Genomic DNA, 20254 nt, shown 5'->3' with positions numbered 1-20254 from the left:
CACTCAATACACAGGTCTGTATTTGATATACTCCTGACCCCTGCACTGCATACACAGGGCTGTATATGATATACTCCTGACCCCTGAACTCTATACACAAGGCTGTATATGATATACTCCTGACCACTGCACTCTGTTCCCTGGGCTGCATATGATATACTCCTGACCCCTGAACTCTATACACAGGGCTGTATATGATATACTCCTGACCACTGCACTCTGTACCCTGGGCTGTATATGATATATTCCAGACCCCTGCACTCTGTACCCTGGGCTGTATATGATATACTCCTGACCCCTGCACCTGGGCTGTATACGATATACTCCTGACCCCTGCACCTGGGCCAGCATTCCTGGTTAACTGTACACAGATGACCTGTACAGCGTTACCTACCAGCCATCTTTGGATACCCGTTTGCCGTCATCGCACAGACACTCACTATTTATTGTTCATTCATTACATATTTTATTAGAATTTTACTTTGTACAAAGATTACAGTCATAGAATCAGGGGACAGTAAAGGCAGAAATCCGATTGGTCGGGAAGATCCCTTGTCTGGAATGTGGAGGCGGAGTCAATATTGATTGGCGTACAATACACAACGTGTTCCATTGTTATAACAAAGTGTGGTAGGAAAGATCCCGACATAGACAATGGGGGGAGGGGACATTGGTATGACATGGCTTAAGTGCTCTGGATTGTCATACACCTGGTGAGAGACCACCAGAACAAGGGCTGGTGAGGGCAAACTGAAAGCCTAGGGGAGCACCATAACCATGTCATACCAATGGTGAGAAGCCTTGACCCTTCCTCATGATCTAAGGAAGGGGCAAGTCCCTGAAACATGTTATTATGATTGGCTTCTCTCTTTTGGTATGACATGGCTTGAGTGCTCCCCTAGGCTTCCAGTTTGCCCTCACCAGCCCTTGTTTGGGTGGTCTCTCACCAGGTGGATGACATGACAATCCAGAGCACTCAAGCCATGTCAAACCAATGGAGAAAAGCCGGTCATCATGAGAACATGTTTCAGGGACTGGCCCCTTCCTCAGATCATGAGCTGGGATACCCAGCAAAATTCATATAGAAGACATTTCCTGCACTCAAGACACTAATACACCTTGAGGATTGTGTGGGACCCCTGCTGAGCAGGAAGGCAGGACTTCAGTGAGGAACATTTCCCTCACTCAGGACAGGAACGTGGCTTCTCCCCCGTGTGAGATCTCTGATGTCTGTAAAGATTGAACCTCCTTGAAAAACATTTCCCACATGCAGGACAGGAATATGACCTCTCTTCTGTGTGACATCTCTGATGTTCAGAAAGACTGGGCTTAGTTGAAAAACATTTCCAGCACTCAGGACAGGAATACGGCTTCTCCCCTGTGTGAGATCTCTGATGTGCAGAAAGACTGGACTTATCTGCAAAACATTTCCTGCACTCAGGACAGGAATAAGGCTTCTCCCCTGTGTGAGATCTCTGATGTCTGTAAAGATGGGGCTTCTGTGAAAAACATTTCCCACACTCAGGACAGAAATACGGCTTTTGTTCTGTGTGAGATCTCTGATGTCTGCAAAGACTGGACTTCACTGAAAAACATTTCCCGCACTCAGAACAGGAATACGGCTTCTCCCCTGTGTGACATCTCTGATGTCTGTAAAGATGGGACTTCTGTGAAAAACATTTCCCGCACTCAGGACATGAATATGATTTTTCCCCCGTGTGAATCATCTGATGTTTGATAACATCTGATTTATGACAAAAACGTTTCCCGCACTCAGCACAGGAATATGGCTTTTCCCCTGTGTGAGACCTCTGATGTTTGGCAAGTCGTGATTTATGTGAAAAATATTTCCCACATTCAGCACAGGAATACAGCTTCTTACCTGTGTGAGTCCTCTGATGAGTATAAAGATCGGAATTCCATGAAAAACATTTCCCGCACTCAGCACAGGAATATGGTCTCTCACCTGTGTGAGTCCTCTGATGAGTATAAAGATTGGACTTCCGTGAAAAACATTTCCCGCACTCAGCACAGGAATATGGGCTCTCCCCTGTGTGAGATCTCTGATGTGCAGAAAGACTGGACTTATCTGCAAAACATTTCCCGCACTCAGGACAGGAATAAGGCTTCTCCCCTGTGTGAGATCTCTGATGTCTGCAAAGACTGGACTTATCTGCAAAACATTTCCCACACTCAGGACAGAAATACGGCTTTTGTTCTGTGTGAGATCTCTGATGTCTGCAAAGACTGGACTTCACTGAAAAACATTTCCCGCACTCAGAACAGGAATACGGCTTCTCCCCTGTGTGACATCTCTGATGTCCGTAAAGATGGGACTTCCGTGAAAAACATTTCCTGCACTCAGGACATGAATATGATTTTTCCCCCGTGTGAATCATCTGATGTTTGATAACATCTGATTTATGACAAAAACATTTCCCGCACTCAGCACAGGAATATGGCTTTTCCCCTGTGTGAGACCTCTGATGTTTGGCAAGTTGTGATTTATGTGAAAAATATTTCCCACATTCAGCACAGGAATACAGCTTCTTACCTGTGTGAGTCCTCTGATGAGTATAAAGATTGGACTTCCATGAAAAACATTTCCCGCACTCAGCACAGGAATATGGTCTCTCACCTGTGTGAGTCCTCTGATGAGAATAAAAATCGGACTTATCTGAAAAAAATTTCCCGCACTCAGTACAGGAATACAGCTTCTCCCCTGTGTGCAATCTCTGATGTTTGTAAAGATTGGATTTCAATGAAAAACATTTCCCGCACTCGGGACAGGAATGTGGCTTCTCACCTGTGTGAGTTCTGTTATGCACAATAAGACAGGATTTAAAACGGAAACATTTCCCGCACTCAGGACAGGAATGTGGCTTCTTACTCATTTGAGATCTTTTATGCAGAATAAGACCGGATTTATAGGAATACGACTTCTCCCCCACGTGAGACCTTTTATGCCTAATGAGATGGGATTTAAAACGGAAACAATTTCCGCACTCAGGACAGGAATACGGTTTCTCTCCTGTGTGAGATTTTTTATGCACAATAAGACGGGATTTAAAACGGAAACATTTCCCGCACTCAGGACAGGAATGTGGCTTCTTACTCATGTGAGATCTTTTATGCAGAATAAGACCGGATTTATAACGGAAACCCTTCCCGCACTCAGTACAGGAGAACCTCTTCTCTGTTGGAAGGACGGCCCGGTTCCGCACAGTCTGAGGTTCCTCAGGATATGAGGAATCCGATGGTTCATCTACACTGGGTGGTGCCGGATGGACATTGGATGGAGCCGGGTTTTCTCCTGGACTATACTGTGTGATGTCCTCATCTTCTACTTTCCAGTCTGGAGACAAAGTGAGACAATCCTTGGAGGTTTTCCTCATCTCCCGGCCATGGACTAAAAGACAAAGAGGATTACTACACAGGGGCCCCACCAGAGGTCAGAGAGTGAGGATGGGGGGAGGGGGACCAAAAGGGAGACTGGACTGGTCCTGAAGACCACCATCATTGGGATATTGGCTCCTCCCCCATCCTGAAGGCCACCTTCATTGGGGTGTTGGCTCCTCCCCCATCCTGAACACCACCATCATTGGTGTATTGGCTCCTCCTCCATCCTGACCCTGAAGACCACCATCATTGGCTCCTCCCCCATCCTGAAGACCACCATCATTGGGTATTGGCTCCTCCCCATCCTGAAGACCACCATCATTGGGGTATTGGCTCCTCCCCCATTATAACTTTCTGGTTGGAAGATGTGATCACATTATTATCACCATGTAACAGTCTGTGCTCCAATCACATCATCCAATATAAAATGTCCAGCTGGTAGGAAATGGGGGGGAACAGAGGAGAAGACATATTATGTGTATATATAGCAGTTGGGGGAGAGCAGAAGTCAGGAGTATGTAATGTACAACATGGAGTGTATAGTGCAGGGGTCAGGAGTATGTAATGTACAACATGCAGTATATAGTGCAGGGGTCAGGAGTATGTAATGTACAACATGGAGTATATAGTGCAGGGGTCAGGAGTATGTAATGTACAACATGGAGTATATAGTGCAAGGATCAGGAGTATGTAATGTACAACATGCAGTATATAGTGCAGGGGTCAGGAGTATGTAATGTACAACATAGAGTATATAGTGCAGGGGTCAGGAGTATGTAATTTACAACAGAGTATATAGTGCTCTCTCCTTTCCAATAAAGTCTCCTCTTACCCGGTGATGTGAGGGGCGGCTGATTGTCCATCATGACGTCCTTGTAGAGGTCCTTCTGTCCCTTAGAAAGAATCATCCCTCCATACTCATCATCCTCTTCTTTAACAACAATATTATAATCTTCAAGGTTTTCACTCTAAATATATAATAAAATGTACATTATAACAAGAAAGCTTGAGGAACAATCACTGATAGTTGTGATTTGTACATCATCTACCTGATGATGGTGAGGGATGGTGTGACCTTCCTGTGTGGAATCCCAGGAATACAGAGGACGAGGACATCTCTCTGGTGGGTTCCCATGACTGGATCCATCTACTTGATGATAGTGAGGGATGGTGGGATCTTCCTGTGTGGAATCCCGGGAATACAGAGGACAGGGACATCTCTCTGGTGGGTTCCTGGTATTAGGTGGCTCCATCACATCCTTGTGTCCTTCTGAAAACTCCACCATCACTCCATACTCCTCATCCTCCTCTTTATACTCTTCTTTTCCAACAAAGTTATACTCTTTGAAGTTTCCAATCTGAATAGATAATAAAAAAATCATTGTAACAAGTATGCTGTGTATAAATCAGAACAACCAATACTCGTTCCTCATCTACCGGATGATGGTGAGGGATGGTGTGACCTTCCTGTGTGGAATCCCGGGAATACAGAGGACGGGAACATCTCTCTGGTGGGTTCCCATGACTGGATCCATCTACCTGATGATGGTGAGGGATGGTGTGACCTTCCTGTGTGGAATCCCAGGAATACAGAGGACGGGGACATCTCTCTGGTGGGTTCCCATGACTGGATCCATCTGTAGGAAACACATACACTGACTGAATCCATTGTTTCTATGTGTTTATCAGATGATGGGGGATCTAGGTGGAGCCTCCGTACTGTTCTCTCCTTTCCAATAAAGTCTCCTCTTACCCGGTGATGTGAGGGGCGGCTGATTGTCCATCATGACGTCCTTGTAGAGGTCCTTGTGTCCTTCTAAATACTCCCACTCCTCCATGGAGAAATAGACAGTGACACCCTGACACCTTATAGGAACCTGACACACACAATGATACAGTCACCATTCAGACACATCCCTTGTCTGTTACTGGAGAATGTCCCAGAATTCCCGGCACCGCTCACCTCTCCTGTCAGCAGATGGACCATCAAGGTGGTCAGTTCCAGGATCTTCTGCTCTTTGTTCCTCTCAGGTATGGGAGAACGAGGGGGAGGCACCATGGTGGGGCTCTGGGTCCTGCTCCATCCTCCTGAGATTGGCTCCCCACTAGACTTCTTCACTACAACATAATCCTACAGATCAGGAGAAAGAGAAACCGATATCAATCATCTGACATCATCTACATGTCTACAAGAAGAACATGGTCTATTGGCCAGACTAGACCAGAGTGATGTCATGTGACCTCCCAGAATCCTCCTCACCTCTCCGGTCAGGTCTATGTGATGCCGTGTGACCTCCCAGAATCCACCTCACCTCTCTGGTCAGGTCTGTGTGATGTCATGTGACCCTCCAGAATCCTCCTCACCTCTCCGGTCAGGTCTGTGTTTTATTAATAGAGATGAGTGATGTCATGTGACCAGGGGCGGATTGACAAGTCTTGGGGCCCCCGGGCAATAGGGAATCATGGGGCCCCTGTGTCCTTGCCCAAACTCAAAAAAGCCTATGAAAAAGGTACCAGGGTCTCTCATGGGGCCCCCTACTGATCCCCAGCCCTCGGGCAGTGCCCGAGTTTCCAAATATTCAGTCCGCCCCTGCATGTGACCTCCCAGAATCCTCCTCACCTCTCCAGTCAGGTCTGTGTTTTATTAATAAAGATGAGAGTGATGTCATGTGACCTCCCAGAATCCTCCTCACCTCTCCGGTCAGCAGGTAGATGATCTTCAAGGTGAGGTTTAGTATCCTCTCAGTCATGTGACTCTGGTCCTCCTCCATCCTCATTCGTGTGGTTATGTGATCTATGCAGGTTTCTTTGTAGATGGATAGCAGATGTACTTAGTGTACACTCACACAATCATGGCAACTAACTGGGGCGTGGCCCTAGTCTTGGGGTAAAGAGGGAATGAGGGGGACTTACTTAGAACAATAATGACTGGCCAGGATACCCTTTCACAGTTCGCACTACCTCTGGCCACCACTAGAGGGAGATTCCATTCTAATCTAGCTGGCTGACCACACACAGGCAGATAGGAATCTTTCATACAATCTGGTGCACTCTAAGGGTTGGGGAGCAGTCTAGCAATTGGCACACCCTTGTAGGATTCTTCCAGCTATTATGGGGGAACAGACTGAACCTTGTGAAGCGGAATGTGACTTATCGATCCAGGCGGGAGGGTGGCCTAGGTAAGGTCAACCCAGTTGTTTTCTTCTCTCTGATGTTTATTAAACATAATCTTGGTAGCATGTTAAAAGAGAGACCGCCTGCATGGGTAGGCCTTTTCCAAGTCTGGTTTAAGCCTTTTCTGAACTGCTGGGAGAGAGGCGGGCCAGTGAGAAGCTTGAGAGTCAGGCATGGTAAGCTATGTCGCTCTGTGCTTGAAGATACTGAGGCGGTGGTGTGTGACTGCGGAAGAGGACAGATCGCTCCCTGGGAGACTCCTGAGGGAGAGGGTCGTGGCCTCTGCGTTTCATGCACCATTGGCCTTGAAGGATTGCCCAGGCCATATTTTGCGGGAGGGGCTATGTTTGATAAATATGGAAAGGATTCCCTAGAAGTTTAGGGACCAGGCCTGGCTTGCGTTCCACGGCAGGCTCTATGTGAGGGGAAACTTGAAGTACCGTTCTCTGGATAACCGTGGTTGTCCGAGGACGGAGTGTGGGGGCGAAGTGGAATCTATGGACCACTTCTTGCTTCAGTGTCCCTTCAACATAGAGGTGTATAAAGAGGTGTGGAGGGCTCTAGACATCCCCTTCCTGCACTGCATGTCTTATGCAGAGTGGGTATATGGGGCATTGGAAAGTCATACTGGTTTTGATTTGAACACTCTTTTTTTAGTTTGTCTAGTGACCCGTTACTACACATGGAATGCACAGTGTCAGGTTTCCATTTGGCAGAAGGTCCTTCCTGTTCAGGTGGTGGTGTGTGACATCCTTGGTGAGGTTGGGAAAATTCGGGGTCTAGAGAAAGACAGGTTGCTGCGAAAGGCCTGGATGGAGGCGTGGAGGAACATCAGGCCTGTAGCTGCAATCTGTTGATCTCTTGGTGAGGTTGCTTTCCTGTTTTTCCTCTTCATTCATTCCCCTAGATTTTGGTAAGAAGTCTTTTTGAAGAAAGGCTATGTGCACCTGAAGGTCTAGGTTCCTTAGCTTTGGTTGAGTAGACAAGTAGTGTTTTTTAAAGCCATAAAGGCTGTTGTTGTTTAGTGGAAGTTGCTTCCCCTACAAGGGGAGGATAAATTTAATGCTTGATAAGTAGGCCATAAGGGTCTTGGTGATGTTTTTTTACTTTTTTTCTGCTTCTTACCTGCCCAGTTAGTAAAGCCATAAAGGCTGTTATTATTCAGTGGAAAGTATATATCTGATTTAGGGAGATGTGTCCTGTTCTTGTTTTTGTTTATGTTTCCAGTTTATTGAATACTGTATGTATTTATTTTTTGTATTTTTGTATAAAATGAAAGCTGGTTGCAAGATTTTATTTCAATAAAATATTTCCAGCTATCCTACAAACGCGAACTCCAGGGATGATCAATCTTCCACTGTCCACACCCCCCCCCCCCCCACACCAGACACAACAAATGGTAGATTGCCAACAGTTTGTCTGCAGACTGCTGGGCCACCACACACACACAGATATCTGTCTGGCAGATCTGCTAGTTTACAATCTGCATGCAATCTGCCAGCACACAATTGCATACAGATTGGCAATGAACTTAGACCGAGCACATAGACACTACAAAACAATGATCTCTCCGGAGATCTAAGCCTGAGCTTAGTACACAGAAGTCAATTATTCATTTTAAATTTTAATATCCCAAAAGTGGGCGGAGCATAAAAAATGAAGTGCCCAATCTCAAATGGGCCAGGAACGGTTTAGACCGCTGGGTCGGGGATAGAAAGAGGATGTGACGGTGGAAGAAGACGGACGTGACGGTGGGAAAAGAAGAAGACGTACGTGAGGGTGGAAAAAGAAGAAGACGTACGTGAGGGTGGAAAAAGAAGAAGACGTACATGACGGTGGAAAAAGAAGAAGACGTACGTGACGGTGGAGGAAGAAGACGGACGTGACAGTGGAAAAAGAAGAAAGACACGACGGCGGAAAAAGAAGATGGACGTGATGGTGGAAAAAGAAGACGGACGTGACGGTGGAAAAAGAAGACGGGCGTGACAGTGGAAAAAGAAGACGGACATGAGGATGTAGGAAGAAGACAGACGTGACGGTGGAAAAAGAAGACGACGGACGTGACGTTGGAAGAAGAAGATGGACATGACGGTGGAAAAAGAAAAAGACGGACGCGACGGTGGAAAAAGAAGACGGACGCAACGGTGCATAAAGAAGACGGACGTGACGGTGGAAGAAAAAGACGGATGTGATGGTGGAAGAAGACGGATGTGACGGTGGAAGAAGACGGACGCGACGGTGGAAAAAGAAGACGGACGTGACGGTGGAAGAAGTAGAAGACGGACATGACGGTGGAGGAAGAAGACGGACGTGACGGTGGAAAAGGAAGAAAGACACGTCGGCGGAAAAAGAAGATGGACGTGATGGTGGAAAAAGAAGACGGACGTGACGGTGAAAAAAGAAGACAGGCGTGACGGTGGAAAAAGAAGACTGACATGAGGATGTAGGAAGAAGACAGACGTGACGGTGGAAAAAGAAGACGACGGACGTGACGGTGGAAGAAGAAGACGGACGTGACGGTGGAAAAAGAAAAAAACGGACGCGACGGTGGAAAAGGAAGATGGACGTGACGGTGGAAGAAGAAGACAAACGCGACGGTGGAAAAAGAAGACGGACGTGACGGTGCAAGAAAAAGACGGATGTGATGGTGGAACAAGGTGGATGTGACGGTGGAAGAAGACGGAAGCGACGGTGGAAAAAGAAGACGGACGTGACGGTAGAAACAGAATACGTACGTCACGGTGGAAACAGAAGACGGACGTGACGGTGGAAACAGAAGACGGACGTGACGGTGGAAGAAGAAGACGGACGTGACGGTGGAAGAAGAAGACGGACGTGACGGTGGAAGAAGAAGAAGACGGACGTGAAGGTGGAGGAAGTGGACAGACGTGACGGTGGAGCAGAAGACGGACGTGACGGTGGAAACAGAAGACGGACGTGACGGTGGAAGAAGAAGACGGACGTGACGGTGGAAGAAGAAGAAGACGGACGTGACGGTGGAAGAAGAAGAAGACGGACGTGACGGTGGAAGAAGAAGAAGACGGACGTGACGGTGGAAGAAGAAGAAGACGGACGTGACGGTGGAAGAAGAAGAAGACGGACGTGACGGTGGAAGAAGAAGAAGACGGACGTGACGGTGGAAGAAGAAGAAGACGGACGTGACGGTGGAAGAAGAAGAAGACGGACGTGACGGTGGAAGAAGAAGAAGACGGACGTGACGGTGGAAGAAGAAGAAGACGGACGTGACGGTGGAAGAACAAGAAGACGGACGTGACGGAAGAAGAGGACGTACGTGACGGTGGAGGAAGAGGATGGGAGTGAAGGTGGAAGAAATGGACAGACGTGACAGTGGAGGAAGAGGACGGACGTGAAGGTGGAGGAAGTGGACAGACGTGACGGTGGAGCAGAAGACGGACGTGACGGTGAAAGATGGACGTGACGGTGGAAGCAGAAGACGAACGTGACGGTGGAAGAAGACGGACGTGACGATGGAAAATGCAGACGGACGTGACGGTGGAAGAAGACGGACGTGGAGGAAGAGGATGGATGTAATGATAGAGTAAGAGGACGGACATGATGGGGGGTTACTGGGTGTAAATGGCAAATATGATCTTAGTACCTCCTCTGCTGCCTCATCCAGCAATGTCTCCTCTTCTTTGTGCCTCATGAAACTTCCTGTCTGTAGCCAACATCACTTCCTGTCTGTGGCCAACATTACTTCCTGTCTGTGGCCAACATCACTTCCTGTCTTCTATAGAGACTTCTTAGTTTGCCCTTTGTGAAGCTCAGAAGAAATGACACCCGAGAAGCATCTCGTAGTGTGCAGATGGCATTGGGTTACGCTTTTGGCATTTTGAATGTTTTCTTGTCCTATTTGCCCTTTAATATCCTTTGTGGGGAAGGTGAAGGCATGGGGCATCCAACCTGATCCATATGGTGCCGTTTTGGATATACAATCCTCCATAAATTAGCAGCAAATTTTCAACATCTCAAGAGCATGGAGGAGATTCCAAGAGACAGGCAGTTACTCTAGGAGAGCTGGAGAGGGCTGTAGAAGGTCCTTAACCCATCAGCAGGACCGGTATCTGCTCCTTTGTGCAAGGAGGAACTGGATGAGCCCTGCCAGAGCCCTACAAAATGACCTCCAGCAGGCCAATGGTGTGAATGTCTCTGACCAATCAGAAATAGACTTCATGAGGGTGGCCTGAGGGCCCGACGTCCTCTAGTGGGCCCCATGCTCACTGCCCGGCACCATAGAGATGGATTGGCATTTGCCATTGGCCCCCAGAATTGGCAGGTCCACCACTGGCACCCTGTGCTTTTCACAGATGAGAGCAGGTTCCCCCTGAGCACATGTGACAGATGTGAAAAGGGTCTGGAGAAGCCGTGGAGAGCGTTCTGCTGCCTGTAACATGGTACAGAATGACCGTTCTGGTGGTGGGTCAGTGATGGTCTGGGGAGGCATATCCATGGAGGGACGCACAGACCTCTACAGGCTAGACAATGGCACCCTGACTGGCATTAGGTATGGGGATGAAATCCTTGGACCCATTGTCAGACCCTACGCTGGTGCAGGGGGTCTTGGGTTCCTACTGGTGCAGTGGGTCCTGGGTTTCTCCTGGTGTGGTGGGTCCTAGGTTCCTCCTGGTGCAGTGGGACCTGGGTTCCTCCTGGTGCAGACAATACCCGGCCTCATGCGGGGAGAGTATGCAGGCAGTTCCTGGAGGATGAAGGAATTGATACCATTGAATGGCCCCCACGCTCGCCTGACCTAAATCCAATAGAACACCTCTGGGATGTCATGTTTCGGTCCATCCGACATTGCCAGGTTGCACCTCAGACTGTCCAGGAGCTCAGTGATGCCCTGGTCCAGATCTGGAAGGACATCCCCCAGGACACCAGCCTTGGTCTCATTAGGAGCCTCCCCCGATGTCAGGCATGCATACAAGCACGTGGGGGCAACACAGACTACTGAGGACCATTGTTAGGGATCCGGGTATGACCAGAAATGTGTGGACTGACACAGGGAAATGCAGGCTTCAGGTATAGTGTAAATAAGACAATTTATTAAGACTAAACAACACAAACGCAGTGCAAGGTAAACATAACACAGTGCAAACAACCCAAACTCCAACAGATAACCATATATACAAATCAACGTAGTCGGGCAGGCCGGGTCGGTAGCAAACGGGCAAACGTTACCAAGAGAGAGCGGAAGAGTGGTCAGGAATAGCCGAGGTCAGGACAGGCGGAGTTCACTCAGAGTCAGGATCAAGCAGGAAGCAGACAGGATGCAGCTACAGGGGCTCATGGGAAACATTACACCAAGGCCCTGATCACAGGCCTGGCCATTCCTTAAATACACCTGGTGCAATCAGCCTCAGGTGATGGCTCATTGCAGGAGTCAGCCTCTGGTTGCTGAGAGCACCCGCTGGCCAGCCCTGGTACTGTATCCCACAAGGCAGGTGAGTCCCACCACCACTGGCAAGTCCATTCCTGACATTCCCCCCCCCCCCCAAGGAGCGGCCTCAGGACGCTCCAAACAGTCCGTAATGGCCCAAATGTTCCGGCAACTGGCTGGACATCCCACTGCTGGAATCAAGCGATTGGCTGGGTCTCCTGCTGATAGGCCTATCTTTTTGCAGGAGACTGCAGGAAGGCAGATTGCTGGACACAGGATTTCCAGAAGCAGGCTGGGCATCAGGAGCTGGTACGTCAGGCTGGGCAGAAGGCAGAGGCACGTCAGGCTGGGCAGCAGTCAGAGGCACGTCAGGCTGGGCAGCAGGCAGAGGCACGTCAGGCGGGACAGCAGGCAGAGGCACGTCAGGCAAGGCAGCGGGCACCGGGCCATCAGGCGGAGAAGCGGGTACCAGGCCATCAGGCGGAGCAGTGGGCACCGGGCCATCAGGTGGAGCAGAAGGCAAGGCAGCGGGCACCGGGCCATAAGGCGGAGCAGCGGGCACCGGCCCATCAGGCAGAGCAGCGGGCACCGGGCCATCAGGCGGAGCAGCAGGCAAGGCAGCGGGCACCGGGCCATCAGGCGGAGCAGCGGGTACCGGGCCATCAGGCGGAGCAGCGGGTACCGGGCCATCAGTCGGAGCAGCGGGCACCGGGCCATCAGGTGGAGCAGCAGGCAAGGCAGCGGGCACCGGGCCATCAGGTGGAGCAGCGGGCACCGGGCCATCAGGCGGAGCAGCAGGCACCGGGCCATCAGGCGGAGCAGCAGGCAAGGCAGCGGGTACCGGGCCATCAGGCGGAGTAGCGGGCACCGGGCCATTAGGCGGAGCAGTGGGCACCGAGTCATCTAGCAGAACCGCGGGCACTGGGTCACCAAGCTCGACAGCGGGCACCGAGTCATCTGGCATGAAAGCGGGCACCGAGTCATCTGGCATGAAAGCGGGCACCGAGTCATCTGGCACGACAGCGGGGACAGAGCCATCTGGCACGACAGCGGGCACCGAGCCATCTAGCAGAACCGCGAACACTGGGTCACCAAGGTCGACAGCGGGCACCGAGTCATCTAGCAGAACCGCGGGCACCGGGTCACCAAGCTCGACAGCAGGCACCGAGTCATCTGGCACGACAGCGGGTACCGAGTCATCTGGCACGACAGCGGGTACCGAGTCATCTGGCATGACAGCAGGCCCCGAGCCATTTAGCAGAACCACGGGCACCGGGTCACCAAGCTCGACAGCGGGCACCAACTCATCTGGCAGGGCAGCGGGCACCAAGTCATCTGGCACGACAGCGGGCAACGAATCGTCTGGCACGACAGCGGGCACCGAGTCATCTGGCAGAACCACGGGCACTGGGTCACCAAGCTCGAGAGCGGGCACTGAGTCATCTGGCTGGATCGGGTCATCAGGATGGATCGGGTCATCAGGCCGGATCGGGTACACTGAGTCATCAGGCATCCGGGCATCAGGCTGAACAGCGGGCACCAGGCTGGATAACAGAAGGCAGGTTCTCAGACAGCAGGCTGACCGATTTGGATACTGGTAGGATGGTACTGGTTGGAAAGAATTTTCACTTCTTCTTGGGTTTAGTTACTGGAGCATTGTAAGTAAACGCAGGTCTGTAAACGGATGGAGCAGCTGAAGACAGGGTAGAGCCGGAGGATGGAACAAAGGAGGGAGCAGTTGCTACAGAGGGCTTCCTTACAGGGTAAAAGGCAGGATAGATGCAGCGAGTGGGAGCAGGGGACTGACATGTGGTAGCTAGCAGGGTATACTGGGCTGTCATTAGGGGTGCTGTCGGGAGTGCAGGAAGAGAGCTTTGAGCAGAGGAATGATGAGAAGCAGGACTGGTTTGTTGCAAGCTGACTGAGGCTGGGTGTAACAAGTCTGCCCAGGACTGTAGTATGGGTTGAAAACAACTCCGCTTACACATAGCCTGTCTGACCAAAGACTGCACTGCGTCTATACACTCCACTAGCACATGAGATGGACAAGCTGCATAATGCTCATGGAAGCAATCTGGATCCTCCTCCAACAACCATACCAGCGATTCCACTTGATCTGCACTGAATGGGGGAAAAAAGTCATCCCTGCTTTCAGGGGTAATAGCTGAAGCCAACTCCACACACAAGCCTGAATTAATGGTTGCACCTCAGAGAACTGTGTGTCCTGATCTACCAGGGAATGCGCGACCCGTATGCATTCTAGCAGCTGATCCCTGGTATATTCCTGCAGAGTCTCATAGGCATATTCTTTGTCATCAAAGACTAGTAGACACAAGTATATAACCTCCTCCGGATGCATCCTTCACAACAATAAGCCAAGATGGCTTCCCTGTGCAGCCACTTCTGGTCAGGAATGGCCTTGGTGTTCTGTTAGGGATCCGGGTATGACCAGAAATGTGTGGACTGACACAGGGAAATGCAGGCTTCAGGCATAGTGTAAATAAGACAATTTATTAAGACTAAACAACACAAAACGCAGTGCAAGGTAAACATAACACAGTGCAAACAACCCAAACTCCAACAGATAACCATATATACAAATCAACGTAGTCGGGCAGGCCGGGTCGGTAGCAAACGGGCAAACAGGGTACCAGGAGAGAGCGGAAGAGGGGTCACGAATAGCCAAGGTCAGGACAGGCAGAGTTCACTCAGAGTCAGGATCAAGCAGAATCAGGAAGCAGACAGGATGCAGGTACAGGGGCGCATGGGAAACATTACACCAAGGCCCTGATCACAGGCCTGGCCATTCCTTAAATACACCTGCTGGAATCAGCCTCAGGTGATGGCTCATTGCAGGAGTCAGCCTCTGGTTGCTGAGAGCACCCGCTGGCCAGCCCTGGTACTGCAGCCCACAAGGCAGGTGAGTCGCACCACCACTGGCAAGTCCATTCCTGACAACCATTCTGAGTTGCTGCAATGACATTTCAGCACAATGGACTCGCCTGCTGCATCATTTCTTCACTTTGATTTTCGGTATGTCTTTGAATTCAGTCCTCTGTAGGTCGATCATTTTCATTTCCATCAAACAATGTGGCGTCCTTATGTTCCTCACCCATCCTCCGTCCATATCAGTATAGAGATCCAGCAGGAGATTCCTCCCCATTGGGATCTGATGGGTATTCAGAGTCTTCCTCTCATTTTTCTAAACCGTGTCCATACATCAGAGGATTCAAAATACCAAGTTAGTTCTCATATCTGACAAGCATCAACATAAAGTATACAATTCTTAAAATAATCGTTCATAATATTTTAAAGAACACGTCTGATAAAAAATGGAGATATACACCCTATAACTCAACGCGTTTCGTATATATTATGTTCACATCCTCAGGTGTAGATGCCTTCCACATATTGTCTGTAAACTACAAAATGGCGAAAATAAATTATTTTTATATACGTGTAGCACTACCCCCCTAGGATTCGCCAAGTCCTGGGTCCCCCTATGGATCTGCACAACCAGGCAACTCACATTTTCCTCCACACTTGCACTCCAGAGACGGTCCTCGAGCTTGTTCTTGTGATTCCACTAAGGGGTATTGAACTAGGATGGGGTTGAGTAGTGTATGGGATGCCCAGGGAACTACAAATATCTCCTTAGCAACCAAACTGTCTCTTCTTGAAGAACTCTCCAGCCCTTCTGGTGCACCACCCCAGACCCTGAAAGGATCTAGATAACTTCCATTTTGTATTATGTACACCATTTTAAGTATTAAGTTAGCTTTTTGCAGATATATTAGAAGTTTAATTAAACTGTTTTAGTTGTTCAAGGATGTAGCAACAGAAGCTAACATGACCCTGACAATGTTTCTGTCTGGTTGTTTTTCAGAAAGTTAGCCAAAACAATTTGTACCAAGAAATGTATATTGCATGTTTCATGTAGTTAGCTCATGATGGAAAGTTACAAGTTACAGTTTTGAAACTCGCTCCCCCCTCCCTTATTATTATCTGTAGTCTATATAATCTTATTAATGCCTAATAAACTTTGAACATCTCTGAACATAAGCTGCCGTTATTCCCGTGTTCAAGGGGTGTTCCCAGAATTCTGCTGATAAACCAGGAATCTCTCCACAGACCGGGGGTCTCTGAGGGGAAAAGAAAATCATTCCTTTCAGCTGGGGGCTCAGCCCGGGATGACCACCCACCTCACTTGGTAAGTAAACCTTTTGTCTTTTTATGACTAAAAGCTCTTTCTTGCCCTGTGTTGAGGGAAGGTCTTGAATCATTCTGTATTGTCTATATAGACCTGTGATAACCTGTAGCTGCTTTTGGTAAGCAGACTTAACTCTTTGGTAGAGTTACAAAATAGTGCACTATACAAAAGGTGTTTTTGGTAAACACAGATTGTTCTTTGGTAGAACACACTGTTTTTTGGTAAAACAGTGAAGAGATAACTTTTGGGAAGTTATCAAAAGGTTAATAAGTCTGTGGAGCAGATTCTGGTTTATCTGTCTTTTGCTTTTTCTTTCTGTTGCGTAGAAGTATAAGATAATTTGTTGTGTGGAACAAAATAAGATTTTAAGGTAAAATTGTCTTATCCACTGTCTAAATATGGGTCAAGGAGGTAGTTACCCACCAGGTCCCCCAGAAAAGGGAGAAAATTGTAAGGATTATGTTGCTAGAGTTTGTGGAACGGACTATTATTTAATAAATCCCTGGGTGGATTGTATGGCAGGCTGGACAGAAGCTATGGGGAGTACAGACCCATTCCCAAGAAAGGGGGCAAATGATCCTTTTCATACAGACATGGTTAAGGGATTATGTTTGGGGGACAAACAAGCCTTTCCTTGGTATGAGGGGGACCCACAATGGGACCAAGTTTATATGAAGAAAGGGGGAGAAAACTGGTTGAAATGGTCACCGTATTGGGTTGATAATAGCAAGGGAAAGTTCAATTTGATTTTCTCTTTAAAACAAAAGAGGAAGTTGAAATTGGATACATTAAAAATATGCCAGGAAAAGCATCAATCTGAAAAGACATGCAGACCCAAGATTGGACTGAAAACAGTTCAGACACCAATCCCACCCCCTCCGTATAATATATATCCTTCATTAAGTGGTTTTAAAAATGCTGCTGATGATGATTTTTTGATCAGTTTGGGGATGACTACTCCCCAGCCTAATGCCCCTCCAGCCCCTGCCCCTGCTCCTGCCCCTCCAGTCCCTGCCCCTGTCCCTGCGCCACTTCCCGTCCCGAATCCACAACCAATACAGCCAGGCCCCTCCACTAGACCCAAACAGATTATTAGTATAAAATCACCAGACAAAGAGGGTAGCCAAGTTCAAGGCATCCTTACGGAAAATAATGACAACGAAGGAGAGTTGGAATACGAAGAACAGGGACAGGTAAATATAATAAAATTACAGAAAAAGGATGGTCAATGGAGAAGAAGTGACACCAGTCATAGAAAGGGCAGAGATGTGGAGGAATTTAGAATGCAGCTTAGATCCATGGATAAAAAACTAGAGGGAAAAAGAGAAGATGAGGGGGCCGTAGGAGGAAAGGAGTTGGCTATATTGACACTACCTTTTCTCACAGCAGGAGAACTAATTCTAAAAAAACCCATAGAATTAGAAGATATTAATAAGATTGTTAAACATTGTCCCAAGCCTACAGTATCTCCTGGAGGTACACTTGCTTATTTAAAAAAGGCATGTTTAGGAAGAAATTACACACAGGAAGATATGAGATTGATCATTGATGGTATTCTGGGAAATAATCCAGCTTGGGATTGGATAAATGTAAAAAGCATTAGTCACATAGAACCAAGTAATACACAGGCTACTGCCTATAAACTAAATACCACAGAAGGGAGAGAAACTATGTGGGAGGAGCTTGACACAGAATTAAAAAGGGTTTTCAGGAATAAGGCTTCCCTCCCTATTGCTACAGCATGTAAACAGAAGGTAGGAGAAACTGTATTAGAATTTTGGAAAAGGTTCAAGGATGTCTGGACACAAGAAGCAGGACTGGCTCTAACTGGAGAGTTAAGTCCATTGATGATTCAGACATTCATAACAGGTCTTATGCCAGAAGCAGGATTAGCCGTGAAGCAGCAGGTCTCTGACTGGGCAACTAAAACTGTTGTTGAGTTTCAGACCTCTCTTCACGAGAAGGAGGCAGTGGGATGTTTAGATATTGTAAGAAAAGAGAAGGTTAATAGTAGTAATTTCCAGGATGGCTCTTACAGGTTTGTACAAGATTTGAGGGCCATAATTTGGTGGTTCCATTAGCCCCAATAGTGCCTGATGTGCCATCACTCCTCACCTCCATTCCATCCGATGCAGAATATTTTACAGTGATTGATTTAACAAATGCATTTTTTTCGGTTCCTGTGGACCACCAGATGAGGGCGCTATTTGCATTTACGTTCCGTAACCGCCAGATGACCTGGTGTAGAATGCCCCAGGGCTATGTAGATTCGCCTGCAGTCTACTCACTTGCCCTCCAGACCACACTGAGGTCCTGGACCCCTCCCAATGTTTCGGTCCTCATTATATATGTGGATGACCTATTGATTTGTAGTCCAAGTCAGGCGGCAATCAGGAGGATAGTTGGTCTCTGTTAGAATGGTTGTCAGGGAATGGTCACAAAGCATCTAAAAAGAAATTGCAATGGTGCCAAAAACAGGTTGAATACCTTGGTTTTATTCTAAGTCATGGTGAGAGGAATGTCAGTCACAAAAGAGCTGCGGCTCTCGTGGGTCTGCCCCGCCCACAAACAAAAAAGGACATGCTAACTTTTCTTGGTATGATTGGTTACTGCCGCCAATGGATACCTGATTGTTCATTCTATGATCACACTCTGAGGTCTGCCACACTTTCAGAATCACCTGACATTCTCACATGGTCAAATGAAATGGTTGATGCCTTTGTGTACCTGAAGAATGCTATGGTAACGGCCCCTGGTCTTGGACTACCTGATTATAAGAAAATGTTTCATCTGTATGCTAGGGAAAATTGTACAACCATGGCGGGGGTCCTGGCTCAGGAACATGGAGGCAAGCTCCGCCCTGTAGCTTTTTTTTCCAAAGTAGTGCCAATTCAGGTTCAGGGCATGCCTGCTTGTCTGAGAGCTGTTGCATCGTGCGCGATTCTGGTGGAGATGGCTGTTTCTTTCACATTGGGACATGAAACTACCCTACACACCACACATCAAGTGTCCTTACTACTGAAAAACATACACACTCAACACATGTCAGCACAAAGGTTGAGCGGATATGAAGTGATTCTTCTATCTGATCCCAACTTGATTATTAAATATTCTTCAGCAAATTCAGGTCCTACTCCAATTTTGAATGCCCTACTGGGGCTAAAGGGGGAACAGGATAAAGTGGCACCAGAACACAATTGTATAACCCACATACAGCAAGACACTTCCCCTAGGTCCGACATGTCAGCTGTGGCTCTTGATGGGGCCCCAGATGTGTTTGTAGATGGCTCATGTTCTAGGCCAAATGATAGTACTTACCATGCAGGATACGGCATTGTGCAACTTCCTGACAAAATACTCAAGGCAAAGCCAATTCCATATCAGTCAGCCCAAGCAGCTGAACTGATTGCCCTTACAAGAGCATGTCAATTATTTGCAGGACAGGATGTCAACATTTACACAAACTCCAAGTACGCCCATTGTGCTGTACACGATTTTGGGGTCATTTGGGAGAGAAGAGGATTCATTGCTGCTGATGGCAAAACCATATCTCACTCTTCCTTGATATCTGATCTACTCAAAGCCATACAGTTACCAAAAACATTAGCCATTCTACATTGCAGGGCACATACAAATCGCAGAGATTATATTGCTAAAGGAAATGCATTAGCAGATAAGGTAGCAAAGGAAGCCGCATTACAACAGGTGGCCAGTGAGCAGATGCCTTTGCTCACTTCAGGAGTCACAACTACCCCACATGACCAGATGTATGCAGATTTACAAAAATTTGCTACAAAAATCGATTTAGCAGACTGGAATGGTTCTGGAGCACAACTAGATCCAGCTTCTGGTCTAGTGTGCTTAGAGGGGAAACCATGCATTCCCATGTCAAGTGCCCCATTGTTCATTGCACAGTACCATGGTCTAGGACATAGAGGATGGAAAAAGACATGTGAAACATTATTGCAGGATTTTTACATTACAGGCTTATCTAGGTTGGTGAAAGAATATGTTTCTAGGTGCATTACATGTATAAGGAACAATTCACAGAACCCAAAGAAATCACAACA

At 48.0% G+C, this 20254-nt stretch overlaps 2 protein-coding genes across 2 annotated transcripts in view; both read right to left on the bottom strand.

The window, feature by feature from the left end:
- Positions 1-442: 442 nt before the first annotated feature.
- LOC149443119 (uncharacterized) overlaps positions 443-20254 on the bottom strand; it is a 170318-nt gene continuing 150506 nt past the window's right edge. The window contains exons 4-6 of the mRNA XM_089655820.1: positions 4449-4546; positions 4232-4367; positions 443-3409 (exon numbers count right to left, since the gene is read on the bottom strand). Coding sequence (XP_089511946.1) covers positions 1182-3409; positions 4232-4367; positions 4449-4546 — 2462 coding nt within the window. The 3' untranslated portion in view covers positions 443-1181. The remainder of the gene's footprint in view (positions 3410-4231; positions 4368-4448; positions 4547-20254) is intronic.
- On the bottom strand, positions 5065-10418 carry LOC149443127 (uncharacterized). The gene is made up of 3 exons (XM_089655905.1): positions 10193-10418; positions 5363-5530; positions 5065-5276 (listed from the first exon to the last, which is right to left on the bottom strand). Exons 1-3 carry the CDS (start codon positions 10238-10240, stop codon positions 5085-5087), a joined length of 408 nt encoding a protein of 135 aa, XP_089512031.1. The 5' UTR covers positions 10241-10418; the 3' UTR covers positions 5065-5084.

This window comes from Staurois parvus, unplaced genomic scaffold, assembly GCF_062004578.1.
Source record: "Staurois parvus isolate SC_StPar_1 unplaced genomic scaffold, SC_StPar_1.0 ptg000874l, whole genome shotgun sequence".
Lineage (NCBI taxonomy): Eukaryota > Metazoa > Chordata > Amphibia > Anura > Ranidae > Staurois > Staurois parvus.
Note: the sequence above shows the minus strand (reverse complement) of the source record. Positions and strands in the feature narration are given on the sequence as shown.

Bases quoted from the DNA above. Each gene is read 5' to 3' on its own strand.
- LOC149443127 (XM_089655905.1), bottom strand. From the start codon at position 10,240: ATGAGGCACAAAGAAGAGGAGACATTGCTGGATGAGGCAGCAGAGGAG. The intron at 5,531-10,192 runs GTACTAAGATCA...CCTGATCTGTAG, and splicing joins TGGATGAGGCAGCAGAGGAG to GATTATGTTGTAGTGAAGAA. The intron at 5,277-5,362 runs GTGAGCGGTGCC...TGTGTGTGTCAG, and splicing joins TCCATCTGCTGACAGGAGAG to GTTCCTATAAGGTGTCAGGG.